At 41.5% G+C, this 25,299-nt stretch overlaps 2 protein-coding genes across 2 annotated transcripts in view; one reads left to right on the top strand and one right to left on the bottom strand.

Moving 5' to 3' along the window:
- Window positions 1-400: 400 nt before the first annotated feature.
- On the bottom strand, window positions 401-14,732 carry LOC145505190 (uncharacterized). The gene is made up of 3 exons (XM_081486967.1): window positions 14,704-14,732; window positions 14,188-14,590; window positions 401-634 (listed from the first exon to the last, which is right to left on the bottom strand). Exons 1-3 carry the CDS (start codon window positions 14,730-14,732, stop codon window positions 458-460), a joined length of 609 nt encoding a protein of 202 aa, XP_081343093.1. The 3' UTR covers window positions 401-457.
- LOC145505189 (uncharacterized) overlaps window positions 14,731-25,299 on the top strand; it is a 35,176-nt gene continuing 24,607 nt past the window's right edge. The window contains exons 1-2 of the mRNA XM_081486966.1: window positions 14,731-15,052; window positions 24,107-24,208. Of these exons, the coding sequence (XP_081343092.1) occupies window positions 14,731-15,052; window positions 24,107-24,208 (424 nt within the window). The remainder of the gene's footprint in view (window positions 15,053-24,106; window positions 24,209-25,299) is intronic.

The raw sequence follows: 25,299 nt of genomic DNA, 5'->3' as shown, positions 1-25,299 counted from the left end.
TTAAGACAAAACTCATCTCTCACTGTCATGAATTATGGTTTGTATCCCTTATCTTAACTTAGACAAGATCTCTTCTTTACTTTATTCCTCTGTGATTGTTAAAAATTTATCAAAAATATAGAACCCCAATTTCATATCAGAACTCCAACTTCATCTATGTGTGGCTACCTCATAGTGTCTTTAGGTTCCTATTAGCAGGTGCTGTAGCTTCTTTTAGCTTTGAGACTTATCCTCTCCCCTCCTATTCCCTCCAACCTTCAAACATCCAACACTGTCTTTGGCTTTTACAAATCATTAAGTAACCATTTATATTTGTCAAGTATAAACAGGTGAAAGAATGTTGAGCTTCATCAAGGAAATAAGGCTAATGGAACGGAATGCAGAAATTTGTTTCAAAATGTTTCTACTTGCATAGCATTTTAGTGTGACTTCTTAAGGTAATGTTTTAACAAATCTGCTAGGAGTTGAATTCCGCCACAAACACATGTGCTTGGAAGAGGACTTCAAGTTCCAAAGTGGAATGTTGCTGGGCTGACAGTCTGATTTTGGACTTCAGAGACACCAAGCAGAGAATCCAGCAATGGCCTGTCTCAACTTCTGATCTGCACAGTGGTGAAACAGCACCTGGGAATTGCTATAAACGCCAAGTGTGTGGATATTTGTTATTCAGCAATAAATACTACTATACCACAAATGTACAGAGGGGCAGTAAAAGAAGTGAAGGGAGAGTAAGAGAGGGAGAAGGAAATGGAGAAGGAGGGAAAAGGAGAAAGTTCAGCACAGTTCAGTTCAGTTGCTCAGTAGTCTCCGACACTTTGTGACCCCCTAAAATGCAGCACGCCAGGCCTCCTTGTCCATCATCAACTCCCGGAGTCTACCCAAACCCATGTCCATCGAGTCAGTGATGCCATCTAACCATCTCATCCTCTGTCGTCCCCTACTCCTCCTACCCCCAATCTTTCCCAGCATCAGGGTCTTTTCCACTGAGGAAACACTTCGCATGAGGTGGCCAAAGTATTGGAGTTTCAGCTTCAACATCAGTCCTTCCAATGAACACCCAGGACTGATCTCCTTTAGGATGGACTGGTTGGATCTCCTTGCAGTCCAAGGGACTCTCAAGACTCTTCTCCAATACCACAGTTCAAAAGCATCAATTCTTCGGTGCTCAGCTTTGTTCACCGTCCAACTCTCACATCCATACATGACCACTGGAAAAACCATAGCCTTGACTAGACGGACCTTTGTTGGCAAAGTAATGTCTCTGCTTTTAAATATGCGATCTAGGTTGGTCATAACCTTCCTTCCAAGGAGCAAGTGTCTTTTAATTTCATGGCTGCAATCACCATCTGCAGTGATTTTTGAGCCCCCAAAAATAAAGTCTGACACTGTTTCCACTGTTTCCCCATCTATTTGCCATGAAGGGATGGGACCACATGCCATGATCTTAGTTTTCTGAATGTTGAGCTTTAAGCCAACTTTTTGACTCTCCTCATTCACTTTCATCAAGAGGCTCTTTAGTTCTTCTTCACTTTCTGCCATAAGGGTGGTATCATCTGCATATATGAGGTTATTGATATTTCTCCAGGCGATCTTGATTCCAGCTTGTGCTTCTTCCAGCCCAGCGTTTCTCATGATGTACTCTGCATAGAAGTTAAATAAGCAGGGTGACAATATACAACCTTGACGTACCCCTTTTCCTATTTGGAACCAGTCGTTGTTCCATGTCCAGTTCTAACTGTTGCTTCCTGACCTGCATACAGGTTTCTCAAGAGACAGGTCAGATGGTCTGGTATTCCCATCTCTTTCAGAATTTTCCACAGTTTATTGTGATCCACACAGTCAAAGGCTTTGGCATAGTCAATAAAGCAGAAATAGATGTTTTTCTGGAACTCTCTTGCTTTTTTGATGATCCAGAGGATGTTGGCAATTTGATCTGTGGTTCCTCTGCCTTTTCTAAATCCAGCTTGAACATATAGAAGTTCACAGTTCATGTATTGCTGAAACCTGGCTTGGAGAATTTCGAGCATTACTCTACTAGCTTGTGAGATGAGTGCAATTGTGTGGTAGTTTGAGCATTCTTTGGCTTTGCCCTTCCTTGGAATTGGAATGAAAACTGGCCTTTTCCAGTCCTATGGCCACTGCTGAACTTTCCAAATTTGCTGGCCTATTGAGTGGACCATGTTCACAGCATTGTCTTTTAGGATTTGAAATAGCTCAACTGGAATTCCATCACCTCCACTAGCTTTGTTCATAGTGATGTTTCCTAAGGCCCACTTGACTTCACATTCCAGGATGTCTGGCTCTAGGTGAGTGATCACACCATCGTGATTATCTGGTAGTGAAGATCTTTTTTGTACAGTTCTTCTGTGTATTCTTGCAACCTCTTCTTATTATCTTCTGCTTCTGTTAGTTCCATACAATTTCTGTCTTTTATCGAGCCTATCTTTGCATGAAATATTCCCTTGGTATCTCTCATTTTCTTGAAGAGATCTCTAGTCTTTCCCATTCTATTGTTTCCCTCTATTTCTGTGCATTGATCGCTGAGGAAGCCTTTCTTATCTCTCCTTGCTCTTCTTTGGAACCCTGCACTCAAATGGGAATATCTTTCCTTTTCTAAGAGAAGGATTTAAATAGTAAGAAGGGACTACAATTCCTTCTGCTTCTACTCAGGACGACTCTCCCTCAGAGTGAGCATGTGGTGTCCTAGTTTGTCCACAGCTTTCCAGAATGAACTTCACACATTACTGAGACTGATCTTTTGTTTCAGAAAAGCCATTTTCTCTAAACTATAGCTGCAAATTCAAGTCAATATTCTTATCTCATGTTTAAACAAAGATAGATTTATCTGTATCAACTCTGGAGGAAAACAGAACTGAGCTGGGTTGATTAAGAAATACATATAATTAATTAATGTGAGGTAGGAATATAAACATGTATTCAGTTTAGGTGATTTAATGAACTCTCAAGATAATTTTACTTCAACATATCCAGTGCTTTATAAACTGAACGTGTATCTATATCTTGAATGAGAGCTAACTTTACTGTGGCCCCAAGTCTTATTACTCTTATGAATTCAATAGAGAAAGGACATTCTACTTAACTAAAATGATTTATTTTTACAGGATTTATGAAGCAGGAGAAATATGTTGTCATTTTTTGTGTGTGCCAAAACATTCATAAAATAAGCTTCTGGGGGACCTTCCTAATGGTCCACTGGTTAAGACTCCACGCTTACAATGAAGGGGGCGTGGGTTCCATCCCTGGTCTGGGGACTAAGATGGCATATGCTATGTGGCAAAAAAAAAAAAAGGAAAGAAAGAAATAGCATTGTGATTTAAGTTAGTTTAAATGGAAATAACTGGAGAAGGGAATGGTAACCCACTCCAATGTTCTTGCCTAGAAAATCTCATGAACAGAGGAGCCCAGCAGGCTACAGTTCATGGGGTCAGAAAGAGTCAGACATGACTTAGCACCTAAACCACCACCACCAAAAGGTGATAAATAAAAACTGGCAATAAATTGATAAAATTATACATAAGTACTGGCTATGCATGCAATAATTCTATCTATAAATTATTTATATTGTGAAATCTGGAATTGGAAGAAGGCACTTTGCATTACAGACAGAGAGAAGATCAAGAGAAATTACTGAATCTTTTTATACTCTTACGTGCCTATAATACCAGGAGCAGCAATTTATAAAAAACAATATTTTTGTAAATATAATAAAATAAGCTTCTGAAAAGGAATGCTTGTGCAAATGAATGTATTAGTCTGTCAAATCAGAATGTTATTTATAACTTGGTTAATTTTTACTTACTGATCACATACTGTGTCAAAAATTTTTTTTTCCTAGGTCGCCACTGTTTGTTAGGTTCTGTTTTATGTTTCTATGTAACAAGTGAAATTGTGGTGTCTTAAAACTCTTTACAATGTATTGAAATTGCTTATTTTCTTGACTCACTCACCAAGCTATAAGCTCCTTGAAAAAAAGCACCCTGGCCTTGTTCATTACTGAATGTTAGACACAAATATAAACACACTACTTATTGAACAAGTATTATTTTAAAATTTTCATATTCTAAAATAAAATGTATCATGATACTTTTAATTTTAATTGTATCTGTTAATTCAGATAGTTTCAGCTCTGTTCAGGTGGTAATGAAAAAATGTTTTATTAGTTCTGCATTCAAGGTACCTACATTCTAGTGCTAAGAAGCTACAAAGCAAATTTAGAATCCAATTACAATAAATAGCTCATTCCAGGTGACATGTTGCACTCACTACAATATTTTCACTTCAAACTGTTTCATGTGATTCCTTAATTATATGGTAACCTAGTAAATGGGGGCTTCCCTGGTGGCTCAGTGGTAAAAAATCTGCCTGCCAATGCAGGAATTGCAAGAGAGGGGGATTCCAACCCAGAGTCGAGAAGATCCCCTGCAGAAGGAAATGACAATCCACTCCAGTATTCTTGTTTGGGAAGCCCCATGGACAGAGGAGACTGGTGGGCTACAGGCTTTGGGGTTGCAAACAGTAGGACACAACAGCAACTGAGCACAACCTAGTAACTGATTTCAGATCTTTGAGATAAGGGGCATGATTAAAAAAAAAAAGAAGAAATACATTGAGTAAAATAAAGGGTACTGTGGCAAAATGATGTGCTTCTTTCGATTTATAAACCAGTTAATCTTGGATGAACATTTGCATAACATTTCAAATCCTAAAAGATGATGCTGTTAAAGTGCTGCACTCAATATGCCAGCAAATTTGGAAAACTCAGTAATGGCCACAGGACTTGCAAATGTCAGTTTTCATTCCAATCCCAAAGAATAGCAATGTCAACCCAAGGAGAAACATGCCAAGACACATACCAACTAACTAAGAAAGGCTAAACACAAAGAATATTACAAGCAGCAAGGGAAAAACAAGCAATACAAAAAGGGAATCCCATATGCTTAATAGCTGATCTTTAGGCAGAAACTCTGCAGGCCAGAAGGCAATGGCAGGATATAATTAAAGTACTGAAAGGGAAAAATCTACAACCAAGAATACTGTACCCAGCAAGGATCTCATTCAAAAATGATGGAGAAATAAAAAAACTTTTCAGACAAGCAAAATTTAAGAGAATTCAGTACCATCAAACTAGCTTTACAACAAAAGGTTAAAGGGAATTATATAGTCAAGAAATACAAAAGAAAAAAAAAGATCCCCAAAATCAACCCCCCAAAATTAGAAAATGGCAATAGGAACATATATATCAATAATTACTTTAAATATAAATGAATAAAATGCTCCAACCAAAAGGCACAGATTGGCTGAATGGATACAAAAACAACATTCATATATATGCTGTCTACAAGAAACCCACTTCAGACATCAAGAAACAGAGAGACTGAAAGTGAGAGGATGGAAAAACATATTCCATGCAAATGGGAAGCAAAAGAAAGCTGGAGTAGCAATCCTCTTATCAGACAAAATAGATCTTAAAATAAGGAAGATTACAAGAGATAAGGAAGAACACTACAAAATGATCAAGGGATCAATCCAAGAGGAAGACATAACAATTGTAATTATCAATGCACCCAACATAGGAGAACCTCAATATATAGTTCAGTTTAGTTCAGTCGCTCAGTCGTGTCCAAATCTTTGCAACCCCATGAATTGCAGCACACCAGGCCTCTCTGTCCATCACCAACTCCCGGAGTCTACCCAAACCCATGTCCATCGAGTCGGTGATGCCATCCAACCATCTCATCCTCTGTCGTCCCCTTCTTCTCCTGCCCCCAGTCCCACCCAGCATTAGGGTCTTTTCCAATGAGTCAACTCTTCACATGAAGTGGCCAAAGTATTGGAGTTTCAGCTTCAAAATCAGTCCTTCCAATGAACACGCAGGATTGATCTCCTTTAGGATGGATTGATTGGATCTCCTTGCAGTCCAAGGGACTCTCAAGAGTCTTCTCCAACACCACAGTTCAAAAGCATCAATTCTGCGGTGCTCAGCTTTCTTCACCGTCCAACTCTCACATCCATACATGACCACTGGAAAAACCATAGCCTTCACTAGATGGACCTTTGTTGGCAAAGTAATATCTCTGCTTTTAAATATGCTATCTAGATGAACACTAAGAGACATAAAAGGAGAAACTGACAGTAACACAATTATAGCAGGAGTTTTTAACATCCCACTTACACCCATGGACAGATCATCAAAACAGAAAATTAATAAGGAAACACAAGTCTTAAATGATACGTTAGATGAGATGGATTTCATTGATATCTTCAGGACATTCCATTCTAATGCAGAAGAATACCTCTTCTTCTAAAGTGCACATGGAATATTCTCCAGGATAGGCCACATCTTGGGTCACAAATCAAACCTCAGTTAATTGAAGTTAATTTAAATCATATCAAACGTCTGCTCTGACAACAATGCTATGATACTAGATATCATTTACAAGAAAAAAAATGTAAGAAACACAAACACATGGAGACTAAACAACACATTTCTAAATAACCAACAGGTAACTGAAGAAATAAAAAAATTCTAGAAGCAAATGACAATGAAAACATGACAACACAAAACCTATGGGATGCAGAGAAAACAGGGCAGTTTATAACAATACAATCCTACCTCAAGAAACAAGAAAAACATCAAATAGACAACCTAACTTTACACCTGAAACAACTGGAAAAAGAAGAAGAAAAAAACCTCAAAATTAGTAGAAGGAAAGAAATCATAAAGATTCGAACAGAAATAAAGGGAAAGAAATTAGAGAAATAATAGTAAAGCTTAAAAAAACTAAAAGTTGGCTCTTTGAGAAAATAAACAAAACTGACAAACCTTTAGTCAGACTCATCTAGAAAAAAAGAGAGAAGAATCAAATCAACAAAATTAGAAATGAAAAAGGAGAAGTTACAATAGACAATGCAGAAATACAAAGGATTATAAGAGACTATTATGAACAACAATATAGTAATAAAATAGATAACCTGGACGAAATGGACAGATTCTTATAAAAGTTCAATCTTCCAAGATTGAAACTGGAAAAAATATAAATTATGAACAACTCAATTACAAGCACTGAAATTGAAGCTGTGATCAAAAATCTCCCAAAAAACAAACACCCAGGACCAGATGGCTTCACAGCAGAATTCTACCAAACGTGTAGAGAAGAGCTAATGCCTATATTTCTAAAACTCTTTAAAAATTTGCAGAAGAAGGAACATTTTCAAATTCATTCTATGAGGCCACCATCACCCTGATAACGAAAACCAGACAAAGACAACACACAAAAAGAAAACTATAGGCCAATATCACTGATGAACACAGATGCAAAAATCCTCAACAGAATTTTAGCAAACAGAATTCAGCAACACATCAACAAGCTCACCATGAACAAGTTGGGTTTATTCCAGGGATGCAAGAATTCTTCAATATACAGAAATCAATCAATGTGATACACCATATTAACAAATTGAGAGATAAAAACCATATGATTATCTCAATAGATGAAGAAAAGCCTTTGACAAAATTCAGCACCCATTTAGGATTAAAACTCTTCAAAAAATGAGCATAGAAGGAACCTACCTCAACATAGTAAGGGCCATACATGATAAGCCCGCAGTAAACATTACTCTCAATGGTGAAAAACTGAGAGCGTCCCCCCCAAGATCAGGAACAAGACATGGGTGTCCACTTTCACCACTATTATTCAACATTTTTCTGGAAGTCCTAGCTACAGCTAGGACTACAGAAGAAAAAGAAATAAAAGGAATCCATATCAGAAAAGAAGTAAAGCTCTCATTGTCTGCAGATGACATGATACTGTACATAGAAAACCCTAAAGATAGTATCAGAAAATTACTGGAGATAATCACTGAATTTTGAAAAGCTGCAGGATACAAAATGAATACACAGAAATCACTTGCATTTCTATATACTAACAGTGAAAATTCAGAAAGAGAAATTAAGGACTCAATCCTGTTCACCATTGCAACAAAAAGCATTAAATATCTAGGAATAAACTTAACTAAGAAGACAAAGGAAACAAAAAGTAAAAAAATAAAATAAAAAAAAGAAGACAAAGGAACTGTACACAGAAAATTATGAGACCAAGAGAAAGAAATCAAAGATGGCATAAACAGATGGAGAGATATTCCATGTTCCTGGGTAGGAAGAATCCATATTGCAAAAATGACAATACTACCAAACACAATCTACAGATTCAATGTGATCCCTATCAAATTACCAATGGCATTTTTCACAGAACTAGAACAAAAATTGGCACAATGCATATGGAAACACAGAAGAACCAGACTAGCCAAAGCAGTCTTGAAGAAGAAGGATGGAGCTGGAGGAATCAACCTTCCTGACTTCAGATTATATTACAAAGCCACAGTCATCAAGACAGTATGGTAGTGGCACAAAAACAGAAATACAGACCCATGGAACAAGATAGAGAGCCCAGAAATAAACCCAGACACCTATGGGTAACTTATTTTTAACAAAAGAGGCAAGAATATACAATAGGGCAAAGACAACCTCTTCAATAAATGGTGTTAGGAAAACTGGACAGCTACATGTAAAGGAATGAAATTAGAACACTTTTTACACCATACACAAAGATAAATTCAAAATGGAATAAAGACCTAAATATAAGACCAGAAACTATAAAACTTTTAGAGGAAAACATAGGCAGAACACTTGATGACATAAATCAAAGCAAAATCCTCTATGAAACACCTCCCAGAGTAATGGAAATAAAAACAAAAGTAAACAAGTGGGACTTGATTAAACTTAAAAGCATTTACACAACAAAGGAAACTATAAGCAAGGCGAAAAGACAATCCTCAGAATGGGAGAAAATAATAGCAAATGAAACAACTGACAAAGGATTAATTTCCAAAACATACAAGCAGCTCATCCAACTCAATACGAGAAAAACAACCCAATCAAAAAGTCGAAAAAAGACCTAAAGAGACATTTCTCCAAAGAATGTATTACAGATGGCTAACAAGCACATGAAAAGATGTTCAACACTGCTCATTATTAAAGAATTGCAAATCAAAACTACAATGACCTATCACCTCACACTGGTCAGAATGGCTCTCATTAAAAAGTCTACAAACAATAAATGCTGGAGAGGATGTGGGAAAAAGGGAACTCGCTTGCACCGATGGTGGGAATGTACATTGATATAGCCAGTATGGAAGACAGTATTGAGATGCCTTAAAAAACTAGGAATGAAACCACCATATTGACCCAGAAATCCCATGCCTAGGCATATACCCTGAGGAAACCAAAATTGAAAGAGACACATGTATCCTATTGTTCACTGCTACACTATTTACAATAGCTAGAAAACGGAAGCAACCTAGATGTCCATCGACAGAAGAATGGATAAAGAAGTTGTGGTACATAGACACAATGGAATATTACTCAGCCATAAAAAGGAACATATTTGAATCAGTTCTAATGAGGTGGATGAACCAAGAACCTATTATACAGAGTGAAGTGAGTCAGAAAGAGAAAGATAAATACCGTATTCTAACGCATATATATGGAATCTAGAAAAATGGTACTGAAGAATTTATTTACAGGGAAGCTATGGAGGAAAAGACATAGAGAATAAAATTATGGACATGGGGAGAGGGTAGGAGAGTGTGAGATGTATGGAAAGGTTAACATGGAAACTTACATTACCATATGAAAAACAGATAGCCAAAGGAAATTTGCTGTATGGCTCAGGAAACTCAAACAGGGGCTCTGTATCATCCTAGAGGGGTGTGATGGGGAGGGAGATGGGAGGGAGTTTCAAAAGAGAGGGAATACATGTATACCTATGGCTGATTCATGTGGAGGTCTGACAGAAAACAGCAAAATTCTGTAAAGCAATTATCCTTCAACAACAACAACAAAAAAAGAATAGCAATGCCAAAGAACATTAAAAGTACCACACAATTACACTCATTCCACATGTTAGCAAGGTAATGCTCAAAATCCTTTAAGCTAGGCTTCAACAATATGTGACCTGACAACTTCCAGATGTACAAGCTGGATTTAGAAAAGTCACAGTAACCAGAGATCAAAATGTCAACATCTGCTGTATCACAGAAAAAGCAAGAGAATTCTGGAAATAAAACATCTACTTCTGCTTCATTGACTATGCTAAAGCCTTTGACTGCGCAGATCACAACAAACTGCTGAAAATTGTGAGAGATGTGAATACTAGACCACCTTATCTGCCTCCTGAGAAATCTGTATGCAGGTCAAGAAGCATTCAGATTAGAAGTGTGCATGGAACAACACACTGGTTACAAATTGGGAAAGGAATACATCAAGGCTGTATACTGTCACCCTGCTTATGTAATTTCTATGCAGAGTACATCATGCAAAATGCTGGACTGGATGAAGCACAATCAGGAATCAAGACTGCTGAGAGAAATGTCAATAACCTCAGACGTGCAGATGACACTGAAATGGGAAATTTGAGTTCAGTGCTGTGGAGACAAAGAACGGAATCCACGAACAGGTGAACACCCACAGTAGCAAGCAAATAGGATTTATTCAAGAGGAGGAAAGTACAAAGCTATCAGCATAGAAACTGAGAGGGTGTAAAGAGTCCTCCTAGTGGGACTTACAGCAGTTTTTATATTCTTCCTTAAATCACATTATTTCTAATCAATCAATTTAAAAGTCAAGATACTTAACATCTTTATGGCTTGCCTTGATCCTTTGGACTGGTTGCAAATTGGGAAAGGAGTATGTAAAAGCTATATGTTGTCACCCTGCTTATTTAACTTATATGCAGAGTATATAATGTGAAACGCCAGACTGGATGAAGCACAAGCTGCAATCAAGATTGCTGGGAGAAATATCAATAACCTCAATTATGCAGATGACACCACCCTAATGGCAGAAACCAAAGAAGAACTGAAGAGTCTCTTGACAAAAGTGAAAGAGGAGAGTGAAAAAGCTGGCTTAAAACTTGACATTCAAAAAACGAAGATCATGGTATCTGGTCCCATCACTTCATGGCAAATAGATGGGGAAAAAATGGAAATCATTACAGAGTTTATTTTCCTGGGCTCCAAAATCACTGCAGATAGTGACTGCAGCCATGAAATTAAAAGACGCTTGCTCCTTTGAAGAAAAGCTACGACCAACCTAAACAGCATATTAAAAAGCAGACATTACTTTGCCAACAAAGGTCTTAGTCAAAGTTATGGCTTCTTGAGTAGTCATGTAGGATATGAGAGTTGGATATGAACGACAAAGAATTGATGCTTTTGAACTGTGGTGTTGGAGAGGACTCTTGAGAGTCCCTTGAACTCCAAGGAGATCAAACCAGTCTATCCTAAAGGAAATCAGTCCTGGATATTCATTGGAAGAATTGATGCTGAGACTGAAACTCCAATACTTTGGAAACCTGATGGGAAGAATGGACTCATTGGAAAAGACCCTGATGCTGAGAAAGATTGAAGGAAGGAGGTGAAGGGAATGACAGAGGATAAGATGGTTGGATGGCATCACCAACTCGATGGCCATGAGTTTGAGCACACTCCGGGAGTTGGTGATGGACAGGGAAGCCTGGCATGCTGCAGCCCATGGGGTCACAAAGTCAGACAGGACTGAAGACTGAGCTGAACTTGATCCTGAGATTAAGCCACCACCCTTTTCATGCCCTTGGCCACTTTCTCTTACGTTGGATGTGGGGTATCTCTTCACGGCTGCTCCAGCAAAGCACAGCCACTGCTCCTGACGTTGCACGTGGGGTATCTCCTCCCAGCCACCATTACTGACCTTGGACATGGGGTATCTCCTTTCAGCTGCTCGCTGCTCCAGCGCTGCACAGCCATACAAGGTGAGAGAAACCCCAGTAAGATGATAGGTGCTGAGAGAGGGCATCAGAGGGCAGACAGACTGGAACCACAGTCACAAAAAACTAACCAATCTAATCACATGGACCACAGCCTTGTCTAACTCAATGAAACTAAGCCATGCTGTGTAGGGACAGATAACGTGACTATCGTCATCTCTGTTACAAAAAAATTAAATTGCTCTCCAGTAGGCAGGCTGAGAGCAGGAGCCTGAAGAAGAGCCTGTGGTAAAGTCTTACACACATTAGTTCTCCAAGTTCCCATTGTAATACCTTTTGTCCTTACTCTTGAGTCTCTTTTAGTAACTTATATAAAGGTCAAGCCAGCTCTCCATATCTGGGAATCCAAATCCAACAGTAGCCAGTTATGTGTAGGAAACCACAAAGCTGTCTAAGAGTTATTAGGGAGAGAAAGTTATAAAACGGGTTCCATTCTCGCACTCTTTTCCCAGGGCTTGAACTCCATGGGAGAGTCTGATTCCTAAATATTTGACTTGTTGGCACATTTGAGCTTTTGATTCTGATATCGGGTAGCCACACCGAGTTAGATAATTAAGAAGGTCACAGGTAGTTTGGTTACATTTTATTCTCTGTGCCAGCACAAAGGAGAATATCATCTACATATTGACTGACTTTTATGGATTCAGTTTCCCGAAACGCAGCTAGGTCTTTGGCTAAAGCCTGCCTGAACAAGTGAAGGATACATCTAAATCCTTGAGGGAACATGGCCCAAGCTAATTGAGTAGAGGATTCAGATGGATCCTCAAAAGCAAACAAAAATTGTAAGCTTTGGGCTAAGAGTATGCCAAAAAAAAAGGTATCCTTCAAATCTAAAATGGTCAAGTTAGTGGCTGTTTCTGGGATTTGGGAGAGTAGAATACAGGGGTTAGGCACCACAGGATGGAATGGAATTACAGCTTCATTAATGAGGTGGCGGTCCTGAACTAGACACCACTCCCCATTCAGTTCAGATCAGCTCAGTTCAGTCACTCAGTCGTGTCCAACTATTTGTGATCCCATGGACTGCAGCACACCAGGCCTCCCTGACCACCACCAACTCCCAGAGTTTACTCAAACTCACTTCCACTGAGACGGTAGTGTCATACAACCATCTCATCCTCTGTCATTCCCTTCTCCTCCTGCCTTCAATCTTTCCCAGAATCAAGGTCTTTTCCAATGAGTCAGTACTTCCCATCAGATGACCAAAGTATTGGAGTTTCAGCATCAGTCCTTTCAATGAATACTCAGGACTGATTTCCTTTAGGATGGACTGGTTGGATCTCCTTGCAGTCCAAGGGACTCACAAGTGTCTTCTCCAACACCACAGTTCAAAAGCATCAATTCTTCAGCGCTCAGCTTTCTTTATAGTCCAACTCTCACGTGACTACTGGAAAAACCATAGCTTTGACTAGATGGACCTTTGTTGGCAAAGTAATGTCTCTGCTTTTTAGTATGCTGTCTAGGTTGGTCATAACTTTTCTTCCAAAGACCAAGCATCTTTTAATTTCATGGTTGCAGTCACCATCTGCAGTGATTTTGGAGCCCAAAAAAATAAAGTCTGCCACTGCTTCCACTGTTTTCTCCATCTATTTGCCATGAGGTGATGGGACCAGATGCTATGACCTTAGTTTTCCGAATGTTGAATTTTAGGCAAACCTTTTCACTCTCCTCTTTCACTTTCATCAAGAGGATCTTTTGTTCTTCTTTGCTTTCTGAATAGGTGTATTCGAAAGGCTGTTACATTCAATTAAGAAAGTTATTAGGATTTTTAAAGTTATCTGTACTGGTTGAGCTGAGATGGCTCCTCCTATCTTTCCTCTGGTTACCCAGATTTCAGGGTTAACTTCTACTTTTGTCAGAGGTAAGCATAAGTTTCTTCCATATGAATTGAAGCCTGCATTTTAGACAGAATATCTCTTCCTAGGTTGGGGGTTTTGTAGCAGATGGAAGAATGAGATGGGTGGAGGGGCCCCTCTGCTACATGAGGTGGGGCTGTGGCACGCTGGCCTGGCGGCGGAGCTGGGTCGTGGGAAACTCTGGGTGTGGCCGGGGCTGGCCGGCATCCCAGGCATCGTGGGACCATCCTCCTGTGTGTGGTGGTGGGACCCTGCACTCGTTTTCCTGGAGGCCGGCCGTGACTCGGTCTTTCTGGACACCGGACAGCACGCGAACCTCTCCCCTGGCCCTCCCTGTGCGTGCTTGTTGCCCTTCCCTGTCACTGCCGGCTTTCCCCCTCTCCTGGCCCGCCCTACACAGGTGACTGCCCAGCGCCCCCTTCCTCTGTCTAGGACCTAACCGGCCTCACCTCACATGGGTGTCGTTCCCTGGCCTCCGTGGCCAGTGGCATCCCCGGGCAGAGACGTGCACTCGGTCCCTGAGGTGGGGAAGCTGGGCACGGCTGGTTGCACGTGATGGCCGTGGAGGCCCCGGTACATGGGAGAGCGTTCTCCCAGGCCAGTTGTTGTGGTTCTGGGTGTTGGCAGTGGTGGGCGCGAACCCCGAAAAGGGGGCCCCATGGAGGCCAGGAAGAGCAGTAGACGTCCTGGGTGCCAGGGGACCGCTCCTGTGCTGGGGGCTTCTGGCGGTGAGATCCCGTAGCGTGACCCGGAAGCTGACTCGCTTCCCGGTCGTTTTGAATGGCTTCCGGGCACCTCGCTGTCGCTCGCGGCCACTGCACCTCCACTGCCGGTTCTGTGCTGCTGCCACGTCTTTGTGATGCGGGCCGACCTGGCCAACTCCGTCCGTGCCTCGTCTGTTCCGTTCGCCGATCCCCGGGGCTGCGCCCTGGTGCGTCTGGCTTCCCCGCCCTCCTTGGCCCTACTCCGTTGCCCTTTGCCGATGTCGTCTCATGCTGGACCAGGAGGAGCGCCCGTGCCCCCAGCGCGCCCCCGCTGCGGTGCGCTCGCCGCGCGAGGGTCCCCGCTGGTTGCCATGCCTGGACCGCCCGCCCTCCGGGGAGGGGGTGGGAGCGAGGGTGCCACGGCCGTCCCCGATGGGCCCGGCTTGTGCCCTTGGCCCCACTTCCGGGCCCTCGACGAGGGTCTCCCCGTCAGAACTTCGGGGCAGCACGCTGCGTCCCTCGTGGACGGAGCGTGGCGGATCATTCGGCCTCACCGCGGGCGGATCCGGTCGGCCGCCCCAGGGTGATCGCCCTCCCCCTTCCTCACCTCGTGGGGTTTCGCTAATAGCCCCCTTCACCCCACGCCCAGCACTCCAGGCGCCCTGTGCTCACATGGGATTCCCAGGTGGCGCAGTAGTAAAGAATCAGCCTGCTAATGCAGGCAGACGCAAAAGATGCAACTTCGGTCCCTGAGTCGGGGAGATCCCCTGGAGGAGGAAATGGCAACACCCTCCTGTACTCTTGCTTGGAAAATCCCTTGGACAGAGGAGCCTGAAGTCCCTGGGGTCGTAGAGTCGGAGAGGCGGACACGACTGAGCACATCCACATATACACATGAGAAAAAAGAATAGAATCTCAGTTACAGCTCAACTGTTGTGTAAAGTATTTTGTAATTGGCTTTCCAGAAATGCCACGTTTAGTAGCTGACTTAGTAGGAGGACCCAGATTACACAGGAGGGTTGAGAAAGCGGCTCGTGTATCCAGTAGGAATTTAATAGGATGGCCTCCTCCAGTTAGTGTCACCTGAGGCTCCTGTGTGGTGATGAGGACAGGAGTCAAAGTGGGAAGCCCTGGGCTCCGTCAATCTTGATATTGGGTTTCTGACTCCTGTAACCTACGTCCCTGAGGATGTTCCTCTTCAGTGATCTCCCTTGCAAGTGGGGCAAGGCCTTGGTGGTGGCCTCTGCTTGCCTTGGGGGCATTGTTCTTTAAAGTGTCCGTCCTTGCCACAACAGAAACAGACTCCAGGTCTTTGTTTGTGTCCTCCCACTTTTGTAGCCCTAAAGTTAACTCCCTGTAGGGCCATAATGAGAGCTTCGGCCTTTGTCTTATCTCTACTCTCTTTTTCTTTAGGTTCATCATGATTTCTATTTAAGAATACTGACGTGGCAGCTCTTACCAGTATAGGGTAAGGGAGTTAGAGGAGGCGAGGTTCGGAAAAAGAAGGAGAACGGCACGTTACGGAACAGATCCACCTTTAATGAGGCGAGAAGGGGCAGCAGTCAGATTAGTGAGCTGCTGCACTAACCCAAGGAAAAAGTAAGTATATATAGGCATATATGTGGACATCTTCTGTTAAGGGGGCCTGTTCTCCAAAGTTATTTGGAGCGAGTGAAGTCGCTCAGTCATGTCGAACTCTTTGGGACCCCATGGACTGTAGCCCTACCAGGCTCCTCCGTCCATGGGATTTTCCAGGCAAGAATACTGGAGTGGGTTGCCATTTCCTTCTCCAGGAGATCTTCCTGACCGAGGGATTGAACCCGGGTCTCCTGCATTGTAGACAGACGCTTTACTGTTTGAGCCCCAGGGAAGGCAGGGAAGTGTTAGGAGTAGTTATCTCTTAAATGGCTGGGGCAAGGTATTCTGGAGACCAGTTGGGACCAGCTGGGAGCTGGGCGAGATCAACCTTAATGTCCATTTTTTTTCTTTGGGTCAGAGTTCTTTGTTTTGCATAGAATGGTGAGGAGGACCTGGAGGGAAGTTTTAACTCCAGGCTATTTTGAGCAGTATTACTTTCCTTCAAGGAGGCCTTCTAAATCTATATGGGGACCAAAGGCCAGTTTTTGGAGTTTCCTCTGAATATCTGGAGCCAACTGAGTAATAAATTTGTCTTTAAGAATAAGTTTGGGGCATCTGGGTCCAAATTAGTGTGTTTTCTCCATGCCTCCCTGAGCCTTTCCAGACAAGCTGTGTGCATTTCCTCCTTTTCCGGCATCACTCCAGAGAGTTTGGAGTAGTCTAAGGGCTTAGCTAGTGATTTTTTTAAGCCTTCCTTAATGCAAGTGATAAAGTGAACTCTCTTCCAGTCATCACTGTCTTTGTCATGTGCCCAGTTAGGATCGGCTGTGGGCACTGCCTGGAGCCCAGTAGGTAACCAGGCTGATTCACTCTCAGGTCTCCCCTGCATGCTAGTAGCATACCATTCATCTCCCCATCCCTGGGCATTTTTAATTACTACTTCTTTCATTGTCAGTAAGGGTACTAGTCAGGATTAGCATAATATCTTTCCATGCCGTTTCAAAGATTGGTTTAGACCCTGGAAAACACTTTTATAATTGTCAGGATCTTCAGTAAAGCTTCCTAGGTCTAATTTAATTTGCCTTAAATTTCAGAGGGGGAAAGGAACATGGACTCCTGTGGCTCCCAAGTCCCCATTAGGAGCTTCTTAGAATGGAAGGAGGGAAGGATATAGCCTAGATATCACCAGTGTTGGGTTAGGAGCCACTGGGGAAGGAGCAGCAGCCTGCTGCCCAAGGCATTACCAGAGATTGTGGAGGCTCCTATGGGCTAGGTTTGGGCAGCTCTGGTTAAGGGCGACAGTTTGGGCCTGAGGACTTGGAGGAAGTTATAGGCAGCATAGAAGTAGTAAGCCCACAACTCCTGGATAAGAGGGTTTTCTCTCTCAAGACAAAACCTGTATATATGGCACTTCTGACCATTTTCTTTCTTGTCTACAAAAGAGGTCTATTTGGAGGATGGTATTATAATCAAATGAGCCCTCAGGGGGCCATTTTTCACCATTAGATAGATCCTATTGAGGCTATGCCTTGGTGCAGAAAAAGATCATACTCTTCTTTAACAAAGTCTAAGGGTTAAACTTCTAGTTCTTCAGTATACTTGCCAAAGGCGTCCGCTTTGAGCTGGGTGTAGGGCACTAAGAGGTTGCTCCCATCTGAAAGACAAAAGACCAGCGTCCAGTGCTCTTTGTCTTTTCTCTGGTTCTTCTGATAGAGGGTGTCCCCACCTTCCACAGTGGGAGCAAAGAAACACCAATAAGGTATGCTTCCCTCAACTTTGCAGTGCACCTGGTCTTGACATCATTATCCGGTTACCCTGGACTATTGTCCTCTTCCTGTCTCTATCTTCCTTTCCACCTAGAGATAGATATAGAGTGAGAGCCTAGGTTGGTGGACTTGCTGTGCCTTTGAATATTGGGTGTGCCTGAACTGGAGTTCCCCTAAAGCAAGCTATGTAGTGCACAAGGTTAGTAGTATTTACACACACTCCAAAATGACCCTACCTTAAGTGAAAAATCTCATAACCTCTAGATGTTCGGAAAGAGAAATGGTAGATGTCCTGCGGTTCTCACTGAGGCGGCAGTTTAGCAGAGATATTGCTCAGCACCCCCAGGTCAATCTGCTGGCTAATACCGAGACCCAAGGTCACTGCCTACTAACTCTGTCTGCCTTTGGAACTCGTGAAGGCTTGTGAAACAGAGTGGCTCAAGAAACCATGCAGCTAGATTAGGTAACGAGAAATGAATGACAGAGTTGAGAGTGTCTGTGCTTACCTTGAGTAGCCGTTCAGGATTTCCAGACAAGCCCCCAAAAGATGAGACAGGAATCCAAATTCTTGTCCACGAAGCCAAAGAATGGAATCCGTGAACATACAAACACTCATGGTAGTAACTGAATAAGATTTATTAAATAGGAGGAAAGTGCAAAGCTCTCAGCATAGACACTCAGCATAGAGAGGGGGTAGAGTCACCTCGAGATGGTTTTTATACCCTTCCTTTAAATCACATTATTTCTAAACATTCAGTTTAAAGGTTCAGATACTTAACATCATCTTTATGACTTCTTTTGATCCTTGGATTAAGTCACTGCCCTTTTTCATTCCCTCTGTCCATTTTACCATGGGCCAGATGAATGGGCTTAAGATTAATGATCACCAGTCATTTTTCCCTCAAGCATATGGCACAGAGTTTAATTGCTGCTCTTCTCTGGATCTGAGTGCTGATAATTTATCAGACTAAAGACACATTCCAGGAATTCAGTACAATGGAGCAGGATGTTTACTGAAAACAAGACTGAGGTTTCAGAGTTATACACTGACTGCCTAGTAATTTCTACTGCAACACCACTGTCATGGAAGAAATCAAGAAGGAACTAAAGGTGAAAGAAGAGAGTAAAAAAAAAATGCTAGCTTAAAACTCAGCATTGAAAAAATTAAGATAATGGCATCGGATATTATCATTAAGATAATGACCAACCTAGACAGCATATTAAAAATCACAGACATTACTTTGCCAACAAAGGTCCGTCTAGTCAAGACTATGATTTTTCTAGTAGTCATGTATGGATGTGAGAGTTGGACTATGAGGAAAGCTGAGCGGTGAAGAATTGATGCTTTTGAACTGTGGTGTTGGAGAAGACTCTTGAGAGTCCCTTGGACTGCAAGGAGATCCAACCAGTCCATCCTAAAAGAAATCAGTCCTGAATATTCATTGGAAGGACTGATGTTTAAGCTGAAACTCCAGTATTTGGCCACCTGATGTGAAGAGCTGACTCATTTGAAAAGACCTTGATGCTGGGAAAGATTGAGGGCAGGAGGAGAAGGGGACAACAGAGGATGAGATGGCTGGATGGCATCACTGACTCGATGGACATGGGTTTGGGTGGACTCAGGGAGTTGGTGATGGATAGAGAGGCCTGGCGTGCTGCGGTTCATGGGGTCGCAAAGAGTTGGACATGACTGAGCAACTGAGCTGAACTGAACTGACTCGATGGGCATGAGTTTGAGTAAACTCTGGGAGTTGGTGATGGACAGGGAGGCCTGGTGTGCTGCAGTCCATGGAGTAGCAAAGAGTCGGACACAACTGAGTGACTAGACTGAACTGAACTGAATGGCATCTGGTCCCATCACTCCATAACAAATAGATGGGGAAACAGTGGAAACAATGAGATTTATTTTGGAGGGCTCCAAAATGACTGCAGACAGTGATTGCAGCCATGAAATTAAGACACTTGCTCCTTGAAAGAAAAGCTATGGCAAACCTAGACAGTGTATTGAAAAGCAGAGACACCACTTTACCAACCAAGGTCCATATAGTGAAGGCTATGGTTTTCCAGTAGTCATGTGTGGATGTGAGAGTTCAACCATAAAGAAGGCTGAGCACCGAAGAGTCGATGCTTTTGAACTGTGGTGTTGGAGAAGACTCTTGAGAGTCCCTTGAACTGCAAGGAGATGAAACCAGTCAATCAACTCTGAATATTCATTGGAAGGACTGATGCTGAAGCTGAAGTTTCAATAATTTGGCCACCTGATTCGAAGAACTGACTCATTTGAAAAGACCCCGATGTTGGCAAAGATTGAAGGCGGGAGGAGAAGGGGATAACAGAGGATAAGATGGTTGGATGGCATCATCAACTCAATGAACATGAGTTTGAGCAAACTCTGGGAGATAGTGAAGGACGAGGAACTCTGGAGTGTGATGAGGAACTCTAGAGTGCTACAGTCCATGGGGCCGCAAAGAGTTGGACATGACTAAGTAAATGAACAATAGCAACATAGTAGTTCTATTTTCAGTTTTTAAAGTAACTACTCTTTTCCATAATGGCTTCACCAATTTATAGTCCTATTAATAGTATGGGGGGGGGTGTTCCATTTTCTTCATGCCCTCTCCAGCATTTGTTATTTGACATTTTAATGATGACCGTTCTGACTATTGTGAGGTGGTACGTCATTGTAGTTTTGACTTGCATTTCTCATTATTAGTGATGTTGAACATCATTTTGTATGCTTATGAGCCATCTGTATGTTTTCTTTGGAAAGATGTTTATTTAGGTCTTCTGTTCAGTTTTTGATTGGGTTCTTTGTTTTTTTGTTATTGAGTTGTATGAGCTCTTTGTATATTTTGGAGATTAATCCTTTGTTATTCACACCATTTGCAAATGTTTTCTCCCATTCGGTAGATTGTTTTTAATTTTGTTTATGGTTTCCTTTGCTGTGGAAAAGCTTATGAGTTTGATTATGTTCCTTTTTTATTTTTGCTTTTATATCTATTGCCTTGGGAGACTTATCTATGAAAATATTGCTGTGATTTATGTCAGAGAATGTTTAGCTATATTCTCTTCTAGTTCTATCATATCATGTCTTATATTTAAGACTTTAAGCCATTTTCAACTTATTTTTGTGTATGGGGTGAGGGTGTACTCTAACTTCAATTTACATGTGACTTTTTAAAAAAAAATATTCATTTTTATTTGGTGGATAATTGCTTTACAATGTTGTGTTGGTTTCTGCCATACATCAACATGAATCAACCATAAGTATACATATGTCCCCTCCTTCCTAAACCGGCCTCCCACCTCCCATCCCATGCCACCAGTCTAGATTGTCACAGAGCACCAGTTTGTGCTCCTTGTGTTATACATAAACTTCACATTAGCTATCTATTTTACATATGGTAATGTATATATTTCAGTGTCATTGTCTCAGCTCATCCTATCTTCTCCTTCCCCCGCTGTGTCCAGAAGTCTCTTCTCTATGTCTGAATCTCTTCCTGCCTTAAAAATACATACATTAATACCATTTTCTATATTCCTTATATATGCAACACTTGTTTTTTCTCTTTCTGACTTACTTCACTCAGTAATGCTCAAAATTCTCCAAGTGAGGCAATACATGAACTGTGAACTTCCATATGTTCAAGCTGATTTTAGAAAAGGCAGAGGAATCAGAGATCAAACCACCAACATCTGCTGGATCATCCAAAAAGCAAGATAGTTCCAAAAAAAGCATCTATGTCCACTTTATTGACTATGCCAAAGCCTTTGACTGTGTAGATCACAATAAACTGGGAAATTCTGAAAGAGATAGGAATACCAGATCACTCGATCTGCCTCTTGAGAAACCTGTATGCACATCAGGAAGCAACAGTTAGAACTGGACATGAAACAACAGACTGGTTCCAAATAGGAAAAGGAGTACGTCAAGGCTGTATATTGTCACCCTGCTTGTTTAACTTATATGCAGAGTACATCATGAGAAATGCTGGGCTGGAGGAAGCACAAGCTGGAATCAAGATTGCCAGGAGAAATATCGATAACCTCAGATATGCAGATGACACCACCCTTATGGCAGAAAGTGAAGAAGAACTAAAGAGCCTTTGATGAAAGTGAAAGAGGAGAGTGTAAAAGTTGGCTTAATGCTCAACATTCAGAAAACTAAGATCATGGCATCCAGTCCCATCACTTCATGGCAAATAGATGGGGAAACAGTGGAAACAGTGGCTGACTTTATTTTGGGGGGCTCCAAAATCACTGTAGATAGTGACTGCAGCCATGGAATTAAAAGACACTTACTCCTTGGAAGGAAAGTTAAGACCAACCTAGACAGCATATTAAAAAGCAGAGACATCACTTTGCTGACAAAGGTCCTAGGTCCTATCATTGTTCCAGTAGTTGTACAAATGTAAGAGTTGGACTGTAAAGAAGGCTGAGTGCCAAAGAACTGATGCTTTTGAACTGTGGTGCTGGTGAAGACTCTGGAGAGTCCGTTTAACTACAAGGGGATCAAGCCAGTCACTCTTAAAGGGAATCAACGTCAAATACTCATTGGAATGACTGAAGCTGAAACTGAAGTTCCAATATTTTAGCCCCCTGTTTTGCAGATCATACTCATTGGAAAAGTCCATGATGCTGTTAAAGACTGAAGACAGAAGGAGAAGAGGGCAGCAAAGGATGAGGTAGTTAGAGATAGTTAGTTAGCATCACTGACTCAATGGACATGAATTTGAGCAAACTCCAGGAAATAGTGAAGGACAGGGAAGTCGGGCATACTGCAGTCCATGGGGTTGCAAAGAACTGGACATGACTTAGCGACTGAACAACAACAGCAGCGTCACACAGTGACTGTTTTAGATTTAAAAGTAAGATCAAGCCTTATTTAATTACACACTTCCATCCAGCAAACTGTATTATATAGGAAATATTTTCAATGAGAAATAAATGATGCCAGGTACTCACTAATGGATTTAATTATGATACAAATACCATAATCAGTGAAGGACTAGGAAACCTGGCGTGCTGCAGTCCGTGGAGTCACAAAGAGTCGGACATGACTTAGTGACTGAACAACAACAGTAAACTGTATTTTAGTAAGTTTCTTCAACTTTACCCTGTCTAATATGCTTGCAAATATGAATAAGCATGTATCTGTATGTGTTCTGGGGTCTGGGTGTCTCAGCGAGATCCCAAGCTGATAGAAGTCTGGCATGACTGCATGTTATATCTAGCCCTTCACACTGTTACCATTACAAGATTAGTCATTATAATATATACTCTAATATCGTTGAGCAAAACAGCCAAAAGCTTTGATTTGTTGTCATTATCATATTTGTTCTTCATTAAGATGTAGTATTGTAAAGTATGTATTAATAAAAAGGTATTATCAAGAATGCTGAGGGATTGTTTTTACTGCTTCGTTTATTCAGAGGTTCTTCATGAATAAACCACAATGTAAAATGATTAGCAGTGCATGTCTATCAGATCAACAGATTTTCTTTTGTTTATTTTTGCCTTTCTATCAAGTGTTAATAAGCAAGAACTAGGGCTTTGCCAAGAGGGCCTTAACAGTCCCCACAGTTTGTATAAACTTCAGACATTTTAAAAAAACTTACCTTGTCTTGGAGTATAGTCACTTTACAATGTTGTGTTAGTTTCTGCTGCACAGCAAAGTGAATCAGTTACATATATATACTCATTTTAGACTATATATATATATATATAAATTATAGAGTATTGACAGAGGAGCCTGATGGATTACAGTCAATGGGGTCAATGACTGACACAAGAAGTAGCCAGACCACTGCCTCAGCTTCCCTAGAAAAGGGTTTTGCTGAAAGCTTTTGGGGAGCTCAGGTTTTTTTGTTTGTCTTTTTTCCTTTTGTGGCTCTGCAGTAAGGCTTTCTTTGCTCCAGGCTCCTGATTCTTGGTATTGTTTGGCCTCACTGTGTGTTAGGAAGACAAACTTGTGATCAATACCAAGATGATATCCTAATTAAGAATAGAATCTCTTTTTATTCTCAATGTGTTAGCTTTTTCCCTCCTCACCCTGACATGTTCACTATCAACTATCTTTGAGGGCAGGGCATTTTCTCTCATATAAATTATTTTCTTGATCAGAGAAGAATATGTGACCCTGAGATTCAATTTTTGAAATTAAATCCTTACTCTGAAAATCCCAGTTTGCCCATAGAAACACACTTTCTGGGCAGTAGCACTTGGACTCATCCTGTGCAGAGTCCAGTTCACTCTGAAAGTTCTGTGATGTATCGTCACCACAGTGATGTGGTAATGCACATTGTGCATTCTGTACCAAGTGCCAGTTAGTGAGCTGAGAGGTTCACATAAGGTGCAACTAGAAGGGCTCACCTTCAAACTTGAGAGTTTGAAAATGGGAAACCTCAACTGTTGTTCTGGAGGTAGGTTTCTGCTGATCCTCTAAAGGCTGTTCTATCAAATGGGCTGGTTAAGTTTACTGATGAATTTTCCTTGTATTTTTTTTTCTTTTCCATCACTCTAATTTATCTACAGAGTTATAAATGTGTTTTATAGTTTTGCTTCATTCCTTAAATTATATTTTGATTCTTCGGTCAGCTGGCTGCCTTAAATATCTTCCTAAATTTAGAAAATTTATAATTTTCTAAATTGAAAATTTACAACTTTCTAAATTTTCTAAAATATCTTCCTAAATTTAGAAAAATATACAATTTCCCAGTGCCAGTTTTGTACCCATCCTACCAGAGAACAGATGGAAAGACCTGAAGCAGGAGAACTGTGAAGTCTCCCCAACAATGGACATCATAGCTCAACTCTCCTAAATGTAGCTGCCCAAATCTACAAGCACTAGCAGTGTAAATCCAGAGACTTTTAAAAAGGAAAGACAGTGGGGTTTACTGGTGGGATTTCCATGGGTTGATATGGACAGGATCACTGTTTGGCTGTTGCCAGGGAATTTGGTGAGATGGAGCAGTGCTGTTGGGTTAGTGAAAGTGAAGTCACTCAGTGGTGTCCGACTCTTTGCGATGACATGGACTGTAGCCGCCCAGGCTCCTCCGTCCATGGGATTTTCCAGGCAAGAGTACTGGATTGGGTTGCCATTTCCTTTTCCAGATGGTCTTCCCAACCCAGGGATCAAACCCAGGTCTCCCACATTGTAAGCAGACACTTTACCATGTGAGCCACCCAGGAAGTCCCAAGTTGGGTTAGTAGGATAAACATTTGGTCACTGAGGGAAAGAGGGTCTTTCTGTTGATCCTCAAGGAGAATCTTGGGTTGTGGTCTCCAGCTTCTGAGTATGGATATGATTTTCAAAAAGAATATGGGGCCCTGTTGTCTTCCACTACAAGGTCTAGAACATGATGAGGAGGTGATGAGGTCAGAATTTTAGTCAGGACAGACTTGAACTCCTGCCCATTCTTACATAGTGCATGGTCCAGGCTGCTCAAATCAGTGCTCAGATCAACTGTGAGACTCTGAGCATCACAGACTTATTTAAGCCACAAAAGCACAA

The sequence above is a fragment of the Giraffa tippelskirchi genome, chromosome 5, assembly GCF_054371585.1.
Source record: "Giraffa tippelskirchi isolate mGirTip1 chromosome 5, T2T-mGirTip1v1.2.pri, whole genome shotgun sequence".
In the NCBI taxonomy this organism is placed as follows: domain Eukaryota; kingdom Metazoa; phylum Chordata; class Mammalia; order Artiodactyla; family Giraffidae; genus Giraffa; species Giraffa tippelskirchi.
This window is presented reverse-complemented; position numbering and strand designations above follow the sequence as displayed.

Coding starts and splice junctions, on each gene's coding strand:
- LOC145505190 (XM_081486967.1), bottom strand. CDS start 14,732: ATGAGACGACATCGGCAAAGGGCAACGGA. Junction 14,591..14,703: donor CATCGGCAAAGGGCAACGGA/GTAGGGCCAAGG, acceptor CGCATCACAAAG/ACGTGGCAGCAGCACAGAAC. Junction 635..14,187: donor GGGAACGACACCCATGTGAG/GTGAGGCCGGTT, acceptor TGGCGTTTATAG/CAATTCCCAGGTGCTGTTTC.